Genomic DNA, 22,736 nt, shown 5'->3' on the forward strand with positions numbered 1-22,736 from the left:
GGACCTACCACCCACCAGCAGGGGCTGCCCGGGTACCTGATGGTAATGGAGTATGGTGTCTGCATTCACGTCTTTCCCCGGGGCCACGTTGAGCCACAGTTTCCGCATGAAGTACACCTGGTAGGGGAGTGTCACCCGGGCCCCTGGGCAGGGGCAGCAGTTAGCACCATGCCTGTCTCTGGCCCAGTAAGCTCCGAGGCCCCTGTACCCTTACTGCTGTGTTTGCTACCACAGCCTCCCCTGTAGGAAAGCCTCCTCACCTCTTCCTCCCAGACCCCCAGCTCTTCTTCATCCTTTAAGATGAGTGGACAGGCCACCTTCTCCAGGAGTGTTCCTGGACCTCTCCGTGGGGTCAGGCTGCCTGCACTCCCTCCACCCCTATACGCCCTGCATCACCCTGCAGTCCTGCCATGTGATCTAGGCCTATCCCAGGGCCATGACCCAGGGAACATGAATGAATGAATGAATGGGCATCGGCCATGCAGGAGGTTCCAGGGGGTCTTCCAACCCACTCTCCTTCAAATCCCAGAAGCACCCCTCCTTCCTGGCCCCGCCTGCCCCACAGAGCCCTCCCCTCACCTTCTTTCTGAGGCTTGTTCTTCTTCACCCAGTCAGACACTTGTCGCAAAGAGTCAAAGAAGAAGTCTCCCTCCTTCTGGCTGATGACCTGGGCCAGGAGAGGAGGAACAGGGAGGCATGGAGGTGGGCGGTAGCCAGGGAGGGAGGCCAGGTGTTGCACTGCCCCGGGAGGAGTTGGGCTGCTGTGGGCTCTGTGACTCCACCCGCCTTCGTCCCCACAGCCTGTGTGCCACAAGGGGCCTGGCTTGGCACAAGTGGAAGCACCCACCACCCCTCACCACCCCCACCCTCTCTCCTGGCCCCTGACCTGCTGGGCCACCCACCTTGTCTGAGATCTTGATGAAGAGGCTGCAACCCTCCCAGGAGGCAAGCTGCAGCCTGGTGGCAATGCTCTCACAGACATCTCGCACCCGGGCGTTGGTGCCCACCTCCAGCATCTGAGCAGAGGGGCATCACAGACCATCTCAAGACACAATTCAGCCCAGGATGACCCTCAGTAGCCTGGCACTGCTGCTGGCTGTGGCTGGGGATGTCCTGGCCCGAGAAGGGCAAGAGATCCCCTCTAGGAAACTGGCCAGATGCATGTGCTCTTGCGTCCCAGGCCTTGTTGTCGTGGGGGGTCCCATGAGGCCCCCAGCCTTTTGAACTTGTTCTGAGAGCTTGTAGCCAGACCATGGGTGCTTTCCATTATGGGCCCTGCTATCTCCAGACCTGATGAGGTCATGGTCTGCTTGGGGAGGTACCCTTGAGCTGCTGCTGCCACTTTGTCACAGCTGGGTCCTGGTGCTCTCCTGCCTCCCACCTGTCCCCTCCACCATCCCCAGCAGCCAACCAGGCTCCATCCACAGGCACATTTGATGGCAGGCTCTGGTTGCTGTGCCTCAGGGCTGAGTCAGAAGCCTGAAGGGGCCCCCAGGCCCTGGGACTCAGCCTTGTTGCCCAGCCTTCTGGCCTCTTCTCTCCTATGCCTGCCAAACCTTTGGGATGTCCCCACTGCACTACAGCTTCCTGAGGCCAGCCCTGCCCCTGGCACTAGTTCGTGTCTGCTGGGCACCAATGAGGGCGAAGCGGAAGTTTCAGGGGAGACAGGGCAGGGCTAGGAGAGCAATGAAGGTGAGACTCTCCGCTCTAGGTCAAAACAGCGGTGGCAGGTGGCATCTGGCTGACCTCGGGTGGCCCATGGGGAGGGAACTTGCTCTGGGCTGCAGGCCCTGAGTCCCTGGGTCCGGGGCTCACCTCGTTTGTGTTGTTGGGCAGGTAGATCTTGTGGCAGATTCGGGAGATGTTCTGCTCCACGGCCTCCACTTCCACGTGGTGTGGGGGCTGCTTCCGGGGCCCCATTCTGGAGCAGACGGTGCACACTGCATGTGACACCTGCCACCCGACCCAGGCCCAGTGCCAGACACCAGCCCTTATGCTGAGCTATGCACCAGGTACCAAACAAAACTCCTGGAGACCACCGGGGAGGGCAGGCTGCAGAGGGTGGGGGGGTTGCCCTGCCCAGGGTGCTTGGCACATGGCCCAGAGGAGGTGGCCAAGACCAGCCCAGCCTCATCTCCCAGGTGTCGAGGTTCTGAGGTCAAGAGGCCAGTACACCATGGGGAGGGGACCCAGGCTGGCCAGGGCTCCTGGGTGGGGTGCCAGCAGGCAGGGTGGGCTGTATTCCTTCTCACACAGCTGGACATTAGGAAGGGGGTGGGACCCACCTTTCCCACCATGATCCAAGCTGTCACTCACTGTCATTGCTGTTCACAGGCCACCTACCCTGTCCCACAGCCATAGGGGACCAGGCTGGGCCAACCATTGCGGAGGGTGGGGAATGGTGGGGAGGGCATGCAGAGGCAAGGAAAAACTGGCAGGATGGGCAGGCAGGCACATGTCTGAGCTCAACCACTCTGGGCTGGGCTAGGTGGGGACATGGGTGGCTTGGGCCATCGAGGTCACCCTCTGGCCTCTAAGCAGTTCCCTCTCTGCCCTAGTCAGGCAGCTGTGAGGGTAGGGGGAGATCATAGGCAGAAACATTCACTGACCACCTAGGCCTCCCCAAAACCCTTGTGGGCCTCACTTTCCGTCTTCCTCCCTGGCTGCTGGGGAGGCCCTGCCTCCCCAAACTGATGCCAGCTTCTGGGGAGGAAGCAGAGTCTGGCTGAGTGGTGCATGTCCCCGCTGGACCACAGGCTCCTGGAGGGCCAGTAGGGGGCCTCGGCAACCCCAGGCCAACATTCCTGTGAGCCTAGGAGCCGGCAGGCTCACCTCAGTACCCGCTGGATCCGGCGGCTACAGTCGGGGGCTAGCACCTTCCTTCTCCGAGTGTCTATGAACTTCTGGGCGTGGGGCAGCAGCGCCTTGCTGGGCGGGAAGAGGCCGGTGCAGAGCCATAGCAGCTGCCAGCCCCGCTCCTCGCTGTACCTGGGGGTGGCAGTGCTGCTTAGCCCAGGAGGGGCCCCTCCTGGAGGCCCGGGCCAGCCAGCCTGATGGGATTTTTCAGATTTATCACGTCAGCTGAGGTCCCCTGAGGCCCTGGGCAAGGAGGCCACTGCCCTGCTGCCCAATGCCACCAAGGCCTTCCCGCCCATGAGAAGGGGAGGGGGTTCTATCAAGGCCATTTTGTGGAGGAAGACACGAAGGTTTAGAGAGACCAGGGCCTGCCCAGGTGACAAAGGAGTGAGGGTAGCAGAGGCAGGGCCCTGGGCAAGTCTGTTTCCCCTCAACTGCTCGGACCAGCCCAGGAAGTCAGTAGGACACTCTATGTTCCAACACTTCCACTGTTACTTCGAGGGCCTGCCTCCCCCTCTGAACAATGGGAAAGCCTTGGGGGGCTGGAGCGAGAGTGGAGGGGCCCCATCCCCCTACAGACCTCTTGGTATTGTGCGTCAGCTGCTTCAGGATCTGGCAGTAGACCTCATCCTGCAGGGCTGCATCCTGGAGCGCCAACGAGAAGATCTGGTCGGTGAGCTCCAGGGAGGTCCAGGCCTGTCGAGAAGGGTAGTCGCCCATGTACCTGAGGATGGGTGCAGCCGTCAAGGAGAACGTGCTGGTGGGGTGGTGGGTCCCTGACCTGATCCCTGACCCAGGCCCCACACTGACCCAGGACCAGCCCTCCACCCTATGTTCTGTGGGACCCGGGCAGCTGAGGAGACTGTGCCTACAGACAGGCAGGGCATGGGGCTGGGGCGGGCTGGCACGGAAAGGATATCGATGAAGATCTGACAGGCGACATCTCGCAGCTCAGCGTTGGCATGGACGCGCTTGAGCAGGGGCTGCCGCAGCGGCTCAGGTGAGTGGGCCCACAGGTGGCCCCGGGTTCGGGCCATGGGGAGCATGGCTCTGCTGAGTGTCTCCTTCTCTGGGGCCCTGTCAGGGAAGGAGGCCTTCCTTATGCCTGTCCTCTCCCCATTGCCTGCCATGTGCACACAGCGGGGAGATGGCCCCGGGCTCTGGGGATGGTCTCTGTGCAGGTCCCCTCCCTGCCCCAGAAGGCCAGGTGGGCACTGCACCTGCCTTCATGGCCTCCCAGCCTCCAGGGAGCACCCAGGGACTGGTTGGGGTGGGGCGTGGAGGTGGGCTGGGCGCGCACCTAAAAAACTCGTAGGAGAATTCCTCCAGGGTGTGCAGCTTCTCCTCAGGCTGCTCCTCGGGCGGTGGCTCTGCCAGCCTCCCCTCCTGGGCTGCTACCTTCCGCTTCTCAGGTGACATGGCGAGCAAGCTCTGTAGGGGCAGGGGCCTGTGGGTGTCCAAGAGGCCCCTCCCACAAGGCCCCACCCATGGGCTCCACCAAACACGGTTGCCTCAGAGACCTGGGAGGGGGCCACCCCACATGTGCTGCCTGCTGTGTGACCCAGGACCAGGCACCTCTCCTCAGGGACATCTCTTACCTGGCCCTGCCAGCCTGGCACCCCCATCTCCTTCAGACCTGGGCACAAACGTCAATCCCCCAGGGACACCTTCCTGGACAGGGCAAGCCCACCCTCTGATTTGCTCCCATAACAACAGTGCTGCTTCTCGGTGGCACTTGGCACACTTGACATCAAGCTGTCATTTATCCAAGTGCTCTTTGAGGGCAGGGATACTGCTTTGTTCTGTCCTGTGCTGCAGGCGCAGGACACACAGCTGGCACTTGATATATGCATGCTGGAGGGCTTGCTTGTCTGTTGTGTCTCCCTGCAGGGCAGGTCTTGGGGCCTGGGCTGGGTGGTTGTCAGGGGAAGAGAGATTCGAGGCCCCTTAGATCAGTGTTTAAATGATGCTGAAGCAAGGATGGGGTCATTCCCAGGGAACTCCCTGGTGAGAGAGATAAAAGGCAGGTCCATTGATGGTGTACCTATTAAGTGCCAAGTGCTGTGCCAGGCCTCATCATCTATCTGGGTCCCTCTGTTGACCCAGAGGGATGATGGGGCTGGCAGAGCTGATGTAATGCCCAGGCTCTCCGTGAGGTGGGGCCCAGGCCCCTGAGCTAGGACCCCAGGCCAGGCTTCTCAGCCTCTTGCCCCAGTGCCCATGGTGTCTGGCTGAAGGCGGGTGAGCATGTGAGTTACCAGCAGCTGTGCCGAGGGCTTGGTGACCGTTGGGATGGCATAGAGGCAGGCTGTGGGCACCAGCCCCGTCTTGCCTGTCCTGTCATTCTGGGCCAGGGTCCAGTCCTCAGAGGCCAGCAGCCCCTGCTTCTTTGTCAGGATCAGTAAGTCCCCCTTCTTGAAGGGCAGGAAAGTGACGTCATCTACAAATCAGGGTCACACAGACACATACACACACAGGGGCAGAGAAGCCGCCACTTACCAAGGGCTCAGCAAAGGCCAGAGGCCATGCTGGCATTCTGGGGGCTGTCTCTTGGGATGGGTGGGGAGACTGAGATGCAAAGCAGTGGGCCCAAGGCCACCCTGAGTGTGAGTGGGGCTGGGACTCCCCAAGCTCAGGCACTTGGGTGCCACAGGAGGGGGCTGGACAGGCACAGAGCCTGGAGTGGGCAGAGCTGGGAGACCTGCTCAGAGGCCTGACCACGACATGGCCTGTGAGGCAGGAGGCGGATGGACAGAGGGGGCATAATACCAGCTGGCAGTCACCACGCCTGCTCAGGGTTTAGGGGACCTCTCTGAGTCTGTTTCCTCCACTGCAAAATGGAGAAAACACTCCCTCCCTTCCGTGGCAGTTGTAAGGCTAGAACGGGTAACAGCGATGCCATGCAGGGCTGACACCCTGCTCCTTACTGCAGCTGAGACCCTATGCTCAGCCCCGTCCCCAAACCCCTACCTCTGGAGCCTGATTTCCAGGGGCACCCGGGAAGCTGTGGCTGAAAAATTGTCTGCCAGGGCTCGCCCCCTCCCCACCCCCAAGCTGCATCCCTTCTCTGAGCCTCTAGGCTTTGTCTGCAAACTGGGACAACAGGGTGGCTGTGGGGATGGTGTGCAAGACCCGGGCTGGTGGCCTGGGCTGTTTGCCCTCTACAGAGGGAGGGTGGTGGCCCTTCCTTTGCTTCTGGCAGTAGCACAGCCCTCTATGAGCTTCACTTTGGCCACCCTGCATCCCCTCATTTTGCAGAAGTCCTGCAGCTGCCCCCCCAAGGGATTTGGGGCTCTCTCTGCTCAAGTCCATGTGCCCTGCCTACCATGTGAGCACTGGGACTCCACACAAGCAAGCGGCCCTCCCACTGGCCCATGAGCCACCCTTCACCAGGCCCCCTCCCCGCCTGGCCAGGCACCTGTGGCCTTCCTGTCCTGCAGAGCCATGGTGAAAACGGACCTCTCCTTCAAGCCCTCCAGAAACAGGGCCACCAGCTCAGCAATGGCCACGCTGCTGGGGGACTGGAATTCGTATTCCTCTTCGTGCAGTGTGGAGAGCACCAGCCTCTGCCCACCTCGGGCCTCCCTGAGGGGAAGAGGGTGCAGCATGAACAGGGTCCTCCTCCACCCTCCCCCTGCATCAGCCCCTCGACAGCCTCAGATGGGTGACCCTCCCGAGTTATAGATGAGGAAACCCAAAGGCTTGTCCAGAGCCATGGCAGGGGACAGGGGCTGAGGGAGGGTCTGCCTCAGCCCCGGACCCTGCTCTGTGTGCAGGCAGGTGAGCCAAAGGTCAGGGTGCCACGGACTTTAAAGGCAGTGGTAGTGCCAAGCCCTGGTTTGCGGGGTCAGCTCTGGGCAGGCAATGTGGTGGCCAGTGTGCAGGGCCACCACGGGGGCACTGCCCAGAATGGTGGTGCTGAGATGGGGCACCAGCCTGGGTGAGCTTGGTGGAGCCTCTGCGTGCCTCAGTGTATTCACCTGCAGACTCAGGGCAGGGGGGAAGCTGTGGGCCTTACTGGCATAGAGGACAGTGGTCAGCATGGTCAGCCTCAGTAAGAGGTGGCTACATGTGCCCTGTACATTCTGATGTGATCACAGGGGTCGTGCCACATTGGGGTGTGCTTTAACCAAGGGGGGCTCTGGCATGTCACAGGCAGGCCTTCCCAAAGGGCATGGAGAACTTCTCTGTAGATGAGAACCATGGAGGGCCCCACCCAGGGTGCAAGGCTGCACAGGGTTGCTCTGTGCCCTACACGCATAGCCCTGTCCCTTGTTCCCTCTCCAGATGGTTCCCTGTGAGCAGTTCCTGCCCATGAGAAGGGAAGCAGCCTGTACATGAACATACATCTCCAAGGCTGCAAGTTACATGCCTCTTTCCAGGGGTGCTGGGGTCTAAAGAGAAGCTTGAGAGGGCAACAGGTGATGTAGAGACATGGTGCCTAATGGGGCAGTGCTGGCTCCAGGTTGCTGCATGTGGGAACTGTGTGAACCAGCCTGGCTCCCAGGGACTAAGTGCCTCCTCCTCTCCCTGTCTCTCCCGGAGCACCAAGGACTGAGATTTTGGGGCACCTTCCCTCAGGGCACCTACCTGTTGGTGATCAGACTCATGATCTCTAGGAAAGAGAGCTCTAGGAGCATTTTCTCCTTCTGGTCCAGGAAGTACAGCCCCTTCCAGTTAACAGCCAGGATCAGATGAGTCTTGGGCAGTCGGGGGCCTGGATGAAGGAGACCTGGGTGTGAAGCCTGGGCTGGCCCTCCCAGGATGGGGTGGGGGGGCCCACACCCTCTCACTCCCATCAGACACCATTACCTGAGAGTGTGGTGACTTCAAAGAGACGGGAGAAGAGCAGTGGCCACTGCAGGCAGGCGGTGTCCACCACCTGCTCTTGTACGGCCAGTGGTGTGGCCCGCTTCTGGGTATATGGTGCCTGAGTGGAGGACAGGATATGTTAACTCCATCACTCGTCATTCCCCTGCTCATCTAGTGCCCTGGGTGCTTATTTACTGGATTATTCCAGGAAGCCTCTGCCTAAAGCCAGGCCAGTGCGGGCGAGGGCTGGGTGGGAGGCTCTGGTGGGCTGGGGAGGACCCCTCACTGGTGGTTTTGAGAAGGGAGGAAGGCATCCCCCTCTTTAACATCAGAGCTCCTGATGCTTTCGCACTGCATCAGCCTGGAAGACCGTGAAGGGCACGTGCGGGTGCCTGCGGGCACCCGTCAGTGCGCTTCCATCTATGGCTGTTTGTGGGCTCCCAGCTGGATCTCACCAGCACAAGCATCGTGGGGCTGCACCCTGCTCTATGCCTGAGGCCTGCTGTAGTGTGTGTGTCTGTGTGCTTCCGGGGCCCAGCTCTGTCCCTCTTTGGAGCCCTCCCTCTGCACATTTGGGAGGCTCAGGCACTTTCACTTCAAACACCACCCCACCCCCCTGCCTCCACCCTAGTTGCGTCTTGTCTTCCTCCCTCTTCCTTCGCCTTTACCTCCCATCTCCACTGCTCTGTGCTCATGGCTGAGCTTTCCTGTTAGAGTTTGTTGAACAAAATGTTATTTCTCCTGCTCCTACTTTAAAAGGTGGTTGGGTAACATTCATATACTGGACTGGGGGGGTTGGGGGATGTAAATTGATACAATTTGTTACCTTGCAGCACTATGGTAAAGATTTTAGAACATTCATTCACACACTCTGAAGTCCCTTTTCTAGAAATTGATCCTGATGAAACAGCCATCAAGTGTATAAAACTGTATTTACAACTAGGTTCACCTTGTTGTTGTTTTTTTTTTCTTTTTTTTTTTAAGGCTGCGCCTGCAGTTATATGGAAGTTACTGGGCTAGGGGTCAGTGGAATCGGAGCTACAGCTGCCAGCCTACACCACAGCTGGATCCAAGCTGCATCTGTGACCTGCACTGCAGCTTGTGGCAACACCAGATCCTTAACCTGCTGAGCGAGGCCTGGGATCGAACTGGCATCCTCACAGATATTACGTCGGATTCTTAACCTGCTGAGCCATAGCAGACACTCCATCTTGTTTTAACAGTAAAAAATGGAGAAGGATATTAACATTCATCAATAGAAAGCAGTGAAGTAAATTATAACCCACAAATACAGTACTCTGCAGCCCTTAAAAACAGGTCAGTACTTAATGGCACGGAAACAGGGCCTCAAACTATTCAGTAATGGGAAGAATTGGGGTGAAAGTTGTCTAAGGATGATTCTCTTTCTATTTTTTAAAAAGGCGTATTTCTCTGGCTCCAATCATATGCATATCTCAGTTGTGTACATGTGAATAAAGCAGTCTAGGATATGTATCACACAGTTAAAAGTGATGAGCTCTTGATGTGATATTATTGTGATTTCCCTTTTTTCTTTGTATTCGTCTGTATTTTCTTTTTCTTTTTTATAGCTGCACCTGCAGCATATGGAAGTTCCCTGGCCAGGGATTGAATCTGTGCCACAGCTGCAAGCTGCGTCGTAGCTGTGGCAATGCCAGATCCTTTAATCCATTCTGCTGGGCCAGGGATCGAACTTGCACCTCTGCAGTGACCTGAGCTGACCCACTGTGCCACAGCAGGAACTCCAATGTTTGTTTGCATTTTCTGATTGATTTGGCAATGTACAAGTTTTAGGTGTTTGATGAGAAAAAAAAAAAAAAGATCTGTGAACTATATTCACTTTAGAAAAAAGTGGTGGGGTAAATTTCCTAATTCTCTACCCTCACCCAACTCCCCGTTCCCAAATCATGAAGCCACTTCTCACTTATCTAGAGTCATGTGTGCCTCTGGTTCCTTTCCATCTCATACTAGCCCTAAAAAGTCCTTGGTCTCTCCCCTGTAAACACATCCGCTTGGGCTGAGAAACACTAAAAACAACCAACAGAATTTGCTTCCCCAAATTCCTATCCAAGGATTATTCCTAAGGGACGCTAGCAACTGTCTTGTGGTCAAGCTTGTTTGGGGAAATTGGGGTAAACAACCAGACTTCTCTCCTACAGAACTTTTTTTTTTTTTTTTTGCTTTTTTAGGGCCACACATATGGAAGTTCCCAGCTATCGGTCCAATCAGAGCTGTAGCTGCCAGCCTACGTCACAGTCATAGCAACTTGGGATCTGAGCCGTGTCTGCAACCTGTACCACAGCTCATGGCAATGCCATATCCTTAACCCACTGAGTGAGGCCAGGGATCGAACCTGCATCCTCATGGATGCTAGTCAGGTTCATTTCTGCTGAGCCACAACGGGAACTCCCTCTCCTGCGGAACTTCTCCAAGGCTTTTCTGAGGGCTGCGTGATGTAACTCCCTAAGAGCAGGACAGGACAAGCAGCATTTCCCCCATGCAGGCACATAGGACCCTTGTCCACTTCAAGTACCTCCTTTTGCATGGACAGAATGGAGAGTATGTCGCTTGGTCAGCCTTCCTGCCCTTCTCTGAACTTGGATGGCCCTTGCTGCCTGAACCACTCCTCTGGGGTTTATCAACCCCTGACAAACAGGCATCACGTTGCCTTCTTATTTCCCACTGCCTGTGCTGTTCTTTCTTGGCCCCCAGTGCCACAGGGATAACTGAAGCGGGGGAGGCATTTACCAGAGGGTTTTTATCCTCAGTAACCAGCCCCTCCCATGCACAGCTCTCCTGCAGCAGCTGCAACAGGCCCACAGATGCCTCTGCACCCTCAGGGCAAAGCCCTAGGAGGAAGGAGGCTCTAACAGAGGGGCAGGTTTGGGACAACCCTGTGGGGAAGGGAGGAGAGGCAGGGGGACTGAGTCTGATGGTTGTCTTTGCTGTCCCCTCTTGGGGTGGAAGTTCAAGGAGCAGCGGAAACCTCTGCTGGTGTGGGTGATCCTGGGAACACATGTTGGGAGGTATGGGCAGGGCATGGGGAGGAGGCTGTGAGACTCCAGGAGCCATCCTCACTTGGCGAGGATGTAGAGGCCAGCAAGGGGACAATGAGGACCTGAGGCCAGGATGGAGCCTCAGAGGGGTAGTCTCGTGCTGAGGCAAGGTTTCACTCATGGACAGCAACGGGAATGCCCTCTTATGCCAAAAGGCCAGGGCCCAGCCTGACACTGCAGGAGAGACCAAAACAGGGACTGGAACTGGTGTGACACTGTTTCAACCTGAACAGACAGGGCTACACTAACTGGCAAGTTAGCCTCCCTCCCTGGTGAGGGGGATTCCACAACCTCCACACACCCAGTGCCCCTGTCACCCCCCAAAAGAAATGCATAGCCCAAGGGCGCAGGCTCTGTGGAGGCTGACCTTGGTGTGGACGGCGGTGACCAGGCTGGCCCACTTCTCTGGGGTCTTGGTCCTGTACAACTTGGAGGGGATGCAGCTGGGCAGCAGCTCCTGGATGGCCTCACTCCGCGCCGAGGCACCAAGATGCACATAGCAGTGCTGGGCCAGAAACGCTACAAGCTCTTCCTCCTGCACAGCCCGGGGGATACACAGGGGGTGGGGGATGTGTGAAAACCCCCTCCCCCAGGCTGTTCTCACCCCAGCACAGCAGAGGCTACCAGCCACCCTTCCTCGACATGGCAGAACCACCATGTGCCCTGACTGGGCCCCGACTCGGGCTGTGCCCGACCTCCCAGCAGCCTTGCCTGAGCCCTGCAGCCCTCTGCCTGAGGATGAGGGGCCACCCCCATGCGCCTCTCTTGGCCCTTGGGAGCCAGTGAGGGTGTGGGAAGGAACTTTGAGGCCTGGGTGGAACCCCAACTTGGCTTTCTTTTCTTTTTAGGGCTGCATCTGTGGCATATGGAAGTTCCCAGGCTAGGGATTGAATCGGAGCCACAGCTGCTGGCCTACACCACAGCCATAGCAACCTGGGATCTGAGCCAAGTCTGTGACCTACACCACAGCTCACAGCAATGCCAGATCCTTAACCTGCTGAGCAAGGCTAGGAATCAAACCCGCATCCTCATGTACACTATGTCAGGTTCTTAACCAGCTGGGCCACTAAGGGAAGTTCCCAGAACTGCTTTCTGAGTGGAGTAAGTGTGGGCAAGGCCTTTACCCTCTCTCTCCTGTCCTCCCTGGGAAAGGGTGATAAGAGGCTAACCCAGCAGGGCTTCCGCAAGAACTCCTCTGGGGAGAAGGCTTTGTAAGTCACCAGCATGGCCCAGCACAGAGAAAGGTCCTGGCTCCAGGAGCCCCACAGGGGCCAAGCAGTCCTGTTCTTTCCAGGACACCAAAACCTTGCCCAGCCACCTAGCTGCCTGCCCTCTGGGCCCCCTGCCCCCACCTCTCCTTGCCACTGCCTATTCCAGGCAGGCCTCTGGTACTGCTGCTGCTACCTCTGATCCCCAGAGCAGCATTCCCCAAGTTCAGGCCTGGGGAGTTCTGCACCTGCTGAACAGGGGCAGTGCTGCCCCAGGAATTGAAGTGCCCAAGCTCCCGTCCCTCAAGTTTACCACCATATAGAGAGCTCTGGTGACTCCCTGAACTTTCCAGATTAGGTCAGAGCCTCAGAGAGGTAACTTAACTTTCAAAGGTCACATTGTCAGGAAAGGCACAGGTGGGACCCAAACTCAATCGGTGGGGTTCCAAGGCCACATTCTTGACCCCAGGCCCTGCTGCCCCCTAAGCAGCTGCTATGGTGAGGCCAGGTGGGCGTGGGGCTGACTGGAGGCCTTCCCCGCCTGCTGCAGGAGCCCAGGGACCTGCACCAGGGAGGATCCCTGGTCCACTCCTTTCCCTGGCCTCCCAGAAGCAAATCTCTGGTGGTCGCAGCCCAGATGGCCTTGTTCTGTCCCCTGAAGCACCTGCTCTGGAGCAGGACTCTTCCTAAGGCTGTCTGATGCATGGGTCTTCAGGGTCCTGATGGTTGGGGTCCTCTCACCTTCTCGAAGCTGTACTCGCTGGACCAGACCCCGTGGAGGATTTGGCGATAAATGAGCTGGGTGCTGACTGGGTCCTCTTGGGAGTTGTGCCACGGGGTGAAGAACTCCTTCCGGAAGTAGAGGCGCCAAGGCGACTGGCGCTCGGTCTCCCCCCTCTCCCGGGCCAGCTGCTCACACTGGGCCACAGCGTCCATCACATGGTCGCGCCCGCTGCCCAGGGACCAGAACTGAGGGTGGAAATTGCGGCGGCAGGAGTGAACAGCTGCTGTGCTCCAGGCCCCATGGGGACACCTGCCCTTGGCACACACTGGCGGACCAGACAACAGGAGCTGTCTGGACAACTTCAGGGCTCCTCCCCAAGGGGTGTGACCGGGCAATCACCCCTGCCAGTGCCCCCCCCCCACAGGAAGGCCCTCTTAACGTGTTGGAACACCTTGATTGGTTGGCTGTCATGAGCTTATCTGGGCCTAGTCGGGGCAGGGGTCCTGGGCATCCGGGGGGACAACAATGTGGGGTTCAGGTGAGGTGGTGATTGTGTGACACCCCCCTCTCATTGCTGCATGGGAATCTGAGCTCCCCGCATGGGGGAGTGAAGCAGGATGTGAGCTGCTCAGGTATGGTAACAGGCCTGCCAGGTGAGCATGTAGCACTGTTTGGGGTCGAGGTACAGCTACCGGACTAAGTGTGTGAGTGCTGAGGCAGGAGGACAGGGTGTCTAGTTAGGAGGCACGTCTGTGAGAGGGAGTTTGTATTTGCTTAGCAGCCAGAAAGGCAAGCGGCAGCTAGGCTAGCATGGTGCAAGGGCTGGCGCTGGCCTGCATGTATGAGGAAGGTGGGCGGTGGATGGGACCCCTGGCCAGTACCTTGTCATACACGGCAACCTGCAGAGAAAAGCCCAGGTAGTCGCTGAGGCCCTGTTTGCGGGCGATGTGCAGGCAGACTTCCCTAGACGTGGAGGCTGAGTCCACCATAACGGTCAGGCTCTCGCCCGTCGCCAAGGTGACATGGATGGGGATGTGCTTCTTGGATTTGACCGCCTGGGGTAGACAAAGACTTAGGTCCTCTGCCCAGGAAGCCCCTGGGCTCAGCTGCCCGCGCTGGAGCTCCTGGAACCCTGGGCCGGGAGGCCAGCCCACCACCCTCTTCCCAGCCTGGTGGCCCTGCAGGCCCATCCCCATGGGTTCCAAGTGTTGGGCCTTCTGAGGCCCTGCCTGGCTCTGCAGGGAGTTAACACAGTCCTGGCCAAGAGAGGGTTGCTGAGCTGACAGACTATCAGGGGGCAAGAGGTGTGCTGCCCACGGTGCTGTGGAGGTACCCCCTGCCCGCCTTCCGACCCCCTGGGGTGTGACTTGCAAGTGGAAGGCCTCGTTTTAACATGAGAGCTTAGGCCAAGTGTCTCAGAACCACAGAAAGTCAAAAGCTCTTGGAAATGGCCACATCTTGTATTCCGGAACGTTTTGGGATCCAAGGAAGCTACTGTTCTTCCGTGTATGGCAGGGTGTGAGCTCGGCCACACAGCTGCTGCAAGCTCATGTGCAACTCCAAGGTACATGGGCAGAGCAGGTAGATAATGTGGAAGAGAGAGAGGTCCTGTGAACTTGGGTGACAGGGCAAGGATGGGAGTGAGTGTGGCGGGAGGTCACCCTGGCATAGGGCACCACGGAGCAGGGGTGGGTGCCTTCCAGGAGCTGCAGGTATAGTGGGGGACAGGGGTGTCCCCTCAACCCTGCCTGCTTCCGAAGGACCTTTCCTGAGGAATTCACGGGTGACACAAACGACAATGACACCAATGAGGACAACCTTGGGTGACTATGAAATGCAAATGTCCCCGAGTGGACTTCTTGTCCCCTTCAGCTAGTAGGGCCCTAAAGGAATCTGGATTTAGATGTGGGGATGGCATTTTTGAAGCCTGGGCCAGGATCCCACGTGGGGCTCAAGGGATGCTGATACACAAGGCACCACGTGGGGTTGGGGGGCCCAGAGCACACACTTCCTGATGGCAGGACAAAAGCACCTCATGAGCTATTCTAGAGGAGCCCTGGGGCCTGGCCTTGTCCCATACTCATGCTCTTGTGGGCCCCTACCTGCAGCTCCAGCCAGGAGGGGGGCTCCATGCGCACCCCGTTGACACAGGTGCGTTTCAGGCGCTCAGCACAGAAGGGCCCGTAGTTGGCTGGCCCTTGACCAATGAAGTTCAGCAGATACTGGTGGGCAAGGAAGGGAAGGGAAGACACTTAGAATGGAGGCCACTTTCTACTTACTGTCCAGATTCTAGAAACTGTAAGACCAACTGTAACTATATGAGGTGATAGGTATGTTACCTTTCCTAGTAATCATTTTGCAATATATACCTATGTAAAATCACTACACTATACACCTGATGCTTGGACAATATATCAACTCTGTATCAGTAAAACTGGAAAAAAATTTAAATGAAAATAAAAATGATAACAGTGTGGGCAAAGGTGCACAGACATGGGGCTCTCACACTATGAGAAGGAATATAAATTGGCACATTTCTGAGGAGCCATTTGTCAATATGTTTTAAATAATAGATAGTTTTTTTTTCTTTTTTCTTTTTAGGGCCATACCTGCAGCATATGGAAATCCCCAGGCTAGGGGTCCAATCAGAGCTGCAGCTGCAGGCCTGAGCCACAGCCACAGCAACGCCAGATCCGAGCGGCATCTGTGACCTACAAGGCAGCTTGCGGCAATGCCAGATCCTTACCCCACTGAGTGAGGCCAGGGATCGAACCCGCATCCTCATGGATACTAATTGGTTTCTTACCCCGAGCCACAGCGGGAACTCCTAAATAGTGCATAGTTTTATAATGTGTGTGTATTTGTTTTTTTTCTTTTTAGGGCCATACCCATGGGCGTATGGAGAATTCCCAGGCTAGAGGTTGCATTGGCGCTGCAGTCACCACAGCAACACCAGATCTGAGCTGCATCTTCAACCTACACCACAGCTCAAGGCAATGCTGGATCATTTACCCACTGAGAGAGGCCAGGAATCAAACCTTTGTTATCATGGATATTAGATTTGTTTCCACTGAGCCACAACGGGAACTCCCTAAAATGCGTGGACTCTTTGACCTAACAATTCCAACCTATCATAAAGGCAGATATATAGCTTCTAATCATGGTGGTATTGATGGTGATGGGCAAAGGGAAGATGATCCTAAATGTCCGTCAATGAGTAAAACTCGCTCTGGGATAGCTCTCAGAGATGGCATGAGTGCTGCTATTTGGGAAAAGTTTCTGTCATGAGAATACACTTATGGAGATAAGTGAAAACTTCAGAAAAGCTGATTTTCAAAATACATTTGACAAGATGTTTTGAAAAATTTTCAAATCTTTTTTTTTTGTCTATTTTTTTTGGCTGCACCCATGGCATGTGGAAGTTCCCAGGCCAGGGATCAAACCCATGACACAGCGGTGACAATGCTGGATCCTTCACCCACTGAGTGTGGCCAGATATTGAACCCGTGTCCTCATGGATGCTAGTCGGGTTTGCTAACCACTGAGCCATGACAGGAACTCCGTATAATACTTTTATAACCACAACCAAAAGGCATAAGTAATGAAGCCTGGGGGCTCTAATACTTGGACCACCTCTCTCATTAGTTCTAAGGCCACAACAGAGATGCTGTAGTCAGTATCTAGTGGGTGCCCACACCTGGAACACCCTTGCCTTCTCAATGCCCATTTCGCCTACCACCTCACTGTCTCCTGGTGACGGAGCCCAGGGGAGATGATCCTGCAGATCCTGATTTGGGGCCAGAAGAAGCATTCTCTCTTACAGACAAGAAGCAGGCCCAGACAAGCCCAGGATGCCGCTCATCCTGGCCTGCAGAAGCAGGTGAACCCCGCCATGGGCTGGGATTTTTAGATCTGCTCCAGAGCCCTGGGCCCACTCATGTCACCCCTGCCTTCATCCCCTGCCCCCGGCCCTCCCCACCTTCATGAGCCTCTCGGAGGGCGGGAAGCAGCCCAGGCACAGGCTAAGCAGGATCCAGCCCCGGGCCAAGCTGCTCTTTTTGTAGTTCTCAGACAGCTGCTTGCAGATCTGGCAGTAAATCTCATCCCTGAAAGACACAGAATGCTGGGGGGCCAGGCCAGGGGTTGGCTCTGGGGAAGAGGAGGAGACGGGAGTGCAGGGGCAGCACACAGCTCCTCTCGCACCCCGCTGGGGCCATGTTTGCAGGGAACCTCCAGCCTCCTCACCTCCAATTGTGTACATTGGCCTCACATCCAGGCCCAGTGTAGACCCTTCATCCTCCTGGACTATGCTCCCTCCAGTGTCTTCCCAGGGCTCTGTGCCCCCACTCCTGTCTCACCAAGGCCTTAGCCCCTCCTCCTTACTGTCAGTCATCTTGGTCCCCTGGGCCTTTGCTCCTTCCCTCACCAACTCTGCCCTCAAGACCTTGGCCCTCCAGCTGTGGGGCATGGATGCAGTGAGGGTCCAGGGGTCTCCAGCCAAAGCCTTCCCTCTATTAGGCCAGCCCATACTGATTGGCTCCTTTCCCTAAGCCCACAATTTATTCTTTTTTTCTTTTTTTTGCTTCTTAGGGCTGCACCTGCAGCATATGGAAGTTCCTGGGCTATGGGTTGAATCAGAGCTGCAGCTGCTGGCTTACACCACAGCCATAACAACCTGGGATCTGAGCTGAGTCTGCAACCTACACCACAGCTCACAGCAATGCTGGATCCTCAATCCACTGAGCAAGGCCAAGGATCAAACCCTCATCCTCATGGATGCTAATCAGGTTCATTAACTGCTGAGCCACAATGGGAATTCCAACCCCACAATTATTCCAAACCTTTCCCCTCTGCCTAGAGGTCTCCACTGTTACCCTGAATGTAGCCCCCCTCACCCCCTGCAGGGAGAAAAGTGGAGACCTCATGGGAGAACCCCTCAACTCCTCAGCTCCTGAGAGCCAGTGAGGGGACTGGTATCCTGAATAGGGTGAGGTGGGGACTGACCTGAGACTGGGCCGCAGGATGGCGAAGCCCACGATGAACTGCACCTTCTCCAGATTGGACATGGGTCGTTCTGAGAGGGGACCATCAAACGCCTCTTCTCCGATGTTCAGCTGGCTGGCCACCTTGAAACCCAGAGGCAGCAGTCAGGACAGCCCTGATCCTCCCCGCCCCCCTTTTTTTTCCTTTTTAGGGCCGCACCCATGGCATATGGAGGTTCCCAGGCTAGGGCTCCAATAGGAGCTGTAGCCACTGGCCTACGCCATAGCAACGCTGGATCTGAGCCATGTCTGCAAACTACACCACAGCTCATGGCAATGCCAGATCCTTAACCCACTGAGCAAGGCCAGGAATTGAACCCATGTCCTCATGGATGCTATCTGGGTTCGTTAACTGCTGAACTCCTTTTTTTTTTGTGCTTCTTAGGGCCACAACCGAGGCATATGGAGGTTCCCAGGCTAGGGCTCCAATCACAGCAACAGCTGCTGGCCTACACCACAGCCACAGCAATGCAGGATCTGAGCCTCGGCTGCGACCTACACTGCAGCTCACGGCAACACCGGATCCTTAATCCACTGGGCGAGTCTAGGGATGGAACCCACAACCTCATGGTTCCTAGTCGGATTCATTTCTGCTGTGCCACAACGGAAACTCCTTTTTTTTTTTTGGCTTTTTAGGGCACCACCAGTGGCATATGGAAATTTCCAGGCTAGGGTGGTGGAATCAGAGCTGCATCTGCCAGTCTACACCACAACTACAGCAACTCGGCATCCAAGTCATGTTTGCAACCTACATAGCAGCTCACAACAATGCTGGATCTTTAGCCCACTGAACAAGGCCGGGGATCAAACCCTTGTCCTCATGGATACTAGTCGGGTTTGTTACCACTGAGCCACAACAGGAACTTCTGATTCTTTTCATATATAAAGGAGGATGCCGGGTGCTGGGACCAGGCTGGGGTCCTCTGTCCCAGGGCTCACCTGGCCTGTGACCCTGGAGGACCGCTTCAGCTTCATGGATGAGATGTCCTTGGTCCCTCTGTCCCTGCGGCTGGACCTCTATGGATAGAGACAGTTTCTGAGGGAAGGTGAGCTGGAGCAGTTCCTCCAAATCTGACCCGACAGCTGCTTAGGGTAGGGGCTGGTCTCCAGTTCACCCCGCTGTTTCCCAGTCCGATTCACAAAGCAGCGTGTGCACCCTCATCTCTGCTGAGCTGTTCAACACTGAAGCATGCATCCTCCTCCTCAGGGCTGGGTGAGGAGACACAGGCCAGGGAAGGCAAGAAACCGGACAAAAACTACCTGGTCAGTCACCAGCCCTCTGGGCTCAGGACTGTTCTGATTCCAATGCTTGGACGTCTTGCCAGTCAAGCAGGCTGGATCTGTGCCCAGGTGCTCAGGACAGCCCCAGGGTATGGTTCTTCTCAGTGACAATTTGGCAGATGAATTGGAATACACTCTGCCCACTGCAAGGTTGGGGCTTTGCCAGTGGATCAGGACTCTAGGCTGTGGGGCCTGGGCTGGGTGAGGAAGGTTCTACCTCCAGCCATCAGGATCTGCTGGTTCTTTCTCTCTTTTTTTCTTTTTAGGGCCGCATGTGTGGCACATGGAAGTTCCCAGGCTATGGGTAGAATCAGAGCTGTGGCTGCCAGCCTACACCACAGCCACAGCAATGCAAGGTCCTTAACCCACTGAGCAAGGCAAGGGATGGAACCGGCACCCTCATGGATACTACTCGGGTTTGTTACCCCTGTGCCACAGTGGAAACTCTAGGATCTGCTGGTTTTCTTAGGCAGGGGTCACACCCTGTCCTAATGGTAACATGAGAAGTTGCCACCTAAATTAGAGTTCAGTGTGCAATGGGCTTGGGCTGGGTTGGGCCCAAGTCTAGAACTGGGCACACAGGGGCCAAATGTAAGATGTGTTAGCTGGCAAGGAAGGGTGGGCAGCACTTATGGGGGGGTTTGAGGTTGGGGGCTCAATAAACGTGCAGGAAGGAACACTTGAGATCTGACCTCTGGGAAGCCAGGCCTGCTTCTCCATGTGCTTACCTTCCAGAGGTGTTGGTAGCTGGAGTACCTCCCAGTGTCACCTCCTTGAGTGGTGGCCAGCCTCCAAGGTGGCCCCTGGTGACCCCTGCCTCCTGACACTCTTGCCCACTGTGGTATGTAGGCATTGCATCTTCCTTCCTGTTTCTCCCTTAGGTCACTCATTCTGGAGGAATTGTACTGTGACAACCCTTGAGCAGCCCAGTGGAGGGGCCCAGGTGGCCAGAACTGAGGCCTCCCGTCAGCAGCTACGTGAGGGAACCCATTTGGAAGAAGATCCCAGAGCCCCAGTCAAGCATCTGGATGACAGCTTGACTGCAACCTCCTTGGAGACCTTGAGCCAGAACTAATTAGCTCAGCCACTCCTGACCCTCAAAAAGTGCATGAGATAATAAACGTGAGCTGTTTCAGGCTGTCAGATTTAGGGGGCAATTTTTTTGCACAGCAGGGGTAACTATTACACTCTGCAGAGCCCACATCTCTAGAGCTCAGAGAGTCAGGGCAACTTGCTGGTAATTCCTGGACCAGATATGGCCACGTGATCCCAGGCTGAAGACTCCATTAGATTCCACAAAGGTAGTCTGCACATAGGACTCACAGCTCTCTGATGTGATAGTGTGATTTTTTTCCCCCCTTTTTACAGCTGCACCAGTGGTATATAGAAGTTCCCAGGCTCGGGATCGAGCTGAAGCTGCATCTGCAAACTACACTACAGCTCATGGCAACACCGGAGCCTTAACCCACTGAGTGAGGCCAGGGATTGAACCCACATCCTCATGGATACTATGTTGGGTTCTTAACCCACTGAGCCACAACAGGAACCCAAATTGAGATTTATAGTAAGAAATATATATTTGGCCTTTGTCCCCATTATTGGCACAGAGCTCCTAAAACACTTGTAATTTCTTGTGATAAAAGTGTCTTTTTATGTTAGCGAGGTGACTTTGGAAAGCACCTAAGGGTGGGGCTGGCTGCCAGTGGACAAAGGGAGGGGGCAGGGGCTGGAGACTGAGTTCAGTGGCCAATGCTTAGTCGATCATGTCTGTATAATGAGGCCTCCATAAACCCCCAATAGGACAGGGTTCAGAGAGCTTCCAGGTTGGTAAACATGTGGAGATCTGGCAAGAGTGGTGCCTGGAAAGGGCATGGAAGCTTCCTCATTTTTCTCCATACCTGACTCTATGCATCTCTCCCATCTGGCTGTTCTGAGTTGCATCCTTTTATAATAAACAAATAACCTAGTAAGTAAAACATTTCTCTGAGTTTTGTGAGCTGCCCTTGCAAATTAATCGAATACAAGGAGGGGGTCGTGGGAACCTCTGATTTATAGCCAGTCAGTCAGCAGTATGAGGAACAATCTGGACCTATGATTGAAGTGAGGGCTGTCTGGAAGGACTGAGACCTGAACCAATGGAATTTGACATTGTCTCCAGGCAGATAGTGTCAGAATTGAGTTAAATTGCAGGATACCTAGCTGGTGCTGAGAATTCTTGGTGTGGGGAAAAACCCACATACACTGGAACTGGTGTCAGTATTATAAGCAGTCAGGGGCTCCAGTTGCTGGTGGCCCAAGTTCTGTCACTGCTGTGTAATTCCTTTGGACTATTCTTGGCTAATTCCACTGAGATTACATCATGAAACTAGGGCCTTAGGAAGGACTTCTGACCAAAAATGGATGTGCATTAACCTTCCATCAGAGGGCAGGGTAGAATGCGGGGAAAGAACTTGGTCTATGAATCCAGAAGTTTTCAAAGCCCAGCTGTCACACGTACCCACTGCAATCTGGGGGCAAGCCACGTCACTTCTCAGTTTCCTTGGCCATAATAAAACTTAATAATCCCTCCCTTGTAGGGACGGCGCATCTGGGAATTAACCGAAGAGAAGCAACTGACTCAGCACGTGGCCAGACAGTAACAACACCTGTTGTTGTTATCATTACTATTCTATGCATTTGAATCCTATATAGGTGAAACTCAGCATTCAGAGCCTTGGAGACCCTTCCCTATAGTGACTGCATAATTCACAGAGACCTGGGTGTAATGCCTGACCTAGAGTTCCTGAGTACAATTCAAGACCGAAAACATTCCAGGGGCCTCTGGGTTCAGTGAGTAATGCTCGCTCCATGTCTTGCCGCCCCTTTCTGGTCCAGCACCCTCGGGGCCCTGAGCCTGGAGGGCATCTGCTATTTTTTTTTGGGGGGGGGGTGCCCCGTGGCACATGGAGTTCCTGGGCCAGAAATCAGATCCACACCTATGCTGCAGCTGCGGCAATGCCAAATCTTTTACCCACTGGGCACCAACTGTGGTGGGCCGGGGGATCAAACCTGCGTTCCAACGCTGCAGAGATGCCACCGGTCCCACTGTGCCACAGTGGGAACTCTGGGCGTCTGCCCTTTGGGCCACCCTCACCACAAACCTGTGACGATCCACCTTGCTGTGGAAGCTGAGTGCTGCTCCCCTTATCCAGGGCGTCGTGGATCTGCCGCATCACCGAGCCATCTCGCAGGGTGTTCCTGGCAAAGAGCACTGGCTCCGGAAGGTCCCCCATGAACCTCAGGATGATGCTCCACACAGCCAGGGCGGCCTGGGGACATGGGGACAGAGCGCCCCGCTGGACTCCAGCTCACACACAGCATGGAACCCACAGGATCCTGCCCCTTCCTTGTTCCCACTGAACTCGATGGAGGCCTGAGCCACCAGAAACCAGCAGGGCAGGTACCGAGCAGTCAGCATCATCCTCATGGTAGAGAAGAGGGTATCGGAGGGGCCGCCGGATGTGTACGTGGCTGGCGGATTTCTGGAAGTAGGTCATGGCGAACTTGGGGAAGGTGTACTCAGCCGGGCCGTCCTCATCCTCCTTGGGCTCCTCCAGCATGGGGACTGTGTCCAGGTCGACCTCAGGCAGCTTCTGGGTCTTCACGTCCAGATCCTGGGTGTCAGTGAGAAGGAGGGGGCAGCTGTCCTTTCAGATGTTATCTGGCAGTGTGTGTGCATCTTTGGGGCCAGGGAGCACCA

The 22,736-nt window shown here is 55.9% G+C and overlaps 1 protein-coding gene across 1 annotated transcript in view; it reads right to left on the minus strand.

Annotated features, from left to right (window-relative positions):
- The window catches only part of MYO7B (myosin VIIB), a 71,840-nt gene that overhangs the window by 2,378 nt on the left and 46,726 nt on the right, over positions 1-22,736 (minus strand). Inside the window, exons 21-41 of the mRNA XM_047772621.1 lie at positions 22,441-22,650; positions 22,138-22,305; positions 18,656-18,733; positions 17,679-17,800; positions 16,654-16,780; positions 14,777-14,896; positions 13,556-13,729; positions 12,692-12,919; positions 11,110-11,277; positions 7,669-7,786; positions 7,447-7,573; positions 6,275-6,441; positions 5,115-5,296; positions 4,157-4,287; positions 3,776-3,933; positions 3,437-3,590; positions 2,833-2,988; positions 1,816-1,921; positions 903-1,016; positions 580-667; positions 37-143 (exon numbers count right to left, since the gene is read on the minus strand). Of these exons, the coding sequence (XP_047628577.1) occupies positions 37-143; positions 580-667; positions 903-1,016; positions 1,816-1,921; positions 2,833-2,988; positions 3,437-3,590; positions 3,776-3,933; positions 4,157-4,287; positions 5,115-5,296; positions 6,275-6,441; positions 7,447-7,573; positions 7,669-7,786; positions 11,110-11,277; positions 12,692-12,919; positions 13,556-13,729; positions 14,777-14,896; positions 16,654-16,780; positions 17,679-17,800; positions 18,656-18,733; positions 22,138-22,305; positions 22,441-22,650 (3,003 nt within the window). The remainder of the gene's footprint in view (positions 1-36; positions 144-579; positions 668-902; positions 1,017-1,815; positions 1,922-2,832; positions 2,989-3,436; positions 3,591-3,775; positions 3,934-4,156; positions 4,288-5,114; positions 5,297-6,274; positions 6,442-7,446; positions 7,574-7,668; positions 7,787-11,109; positions 11,278-12,691; positions 12,920-13,555; positions 13,730-14,776; positions 14,897-16,653; positions 16,781-17,678; positions 17,801-18,655; positions 18,734-22,137; positions 22,306-22,440; positions 22,651-22,736) is intronic.

Source organism: Phacochoerus africanus, chromosome 3 (genome assembly GCF_016906955.1).
Source record: "Phacochoerus africanus isolate WHEZ1 chromosome 3, ROS_Pafr_v1, whole genome shotgun sequence".
NCBI lineage: Eukaryota > Metazoa > Chordata > Mammalia > Artiodactyla > Suidae > Phacochoerus > Phacochoerus africanus.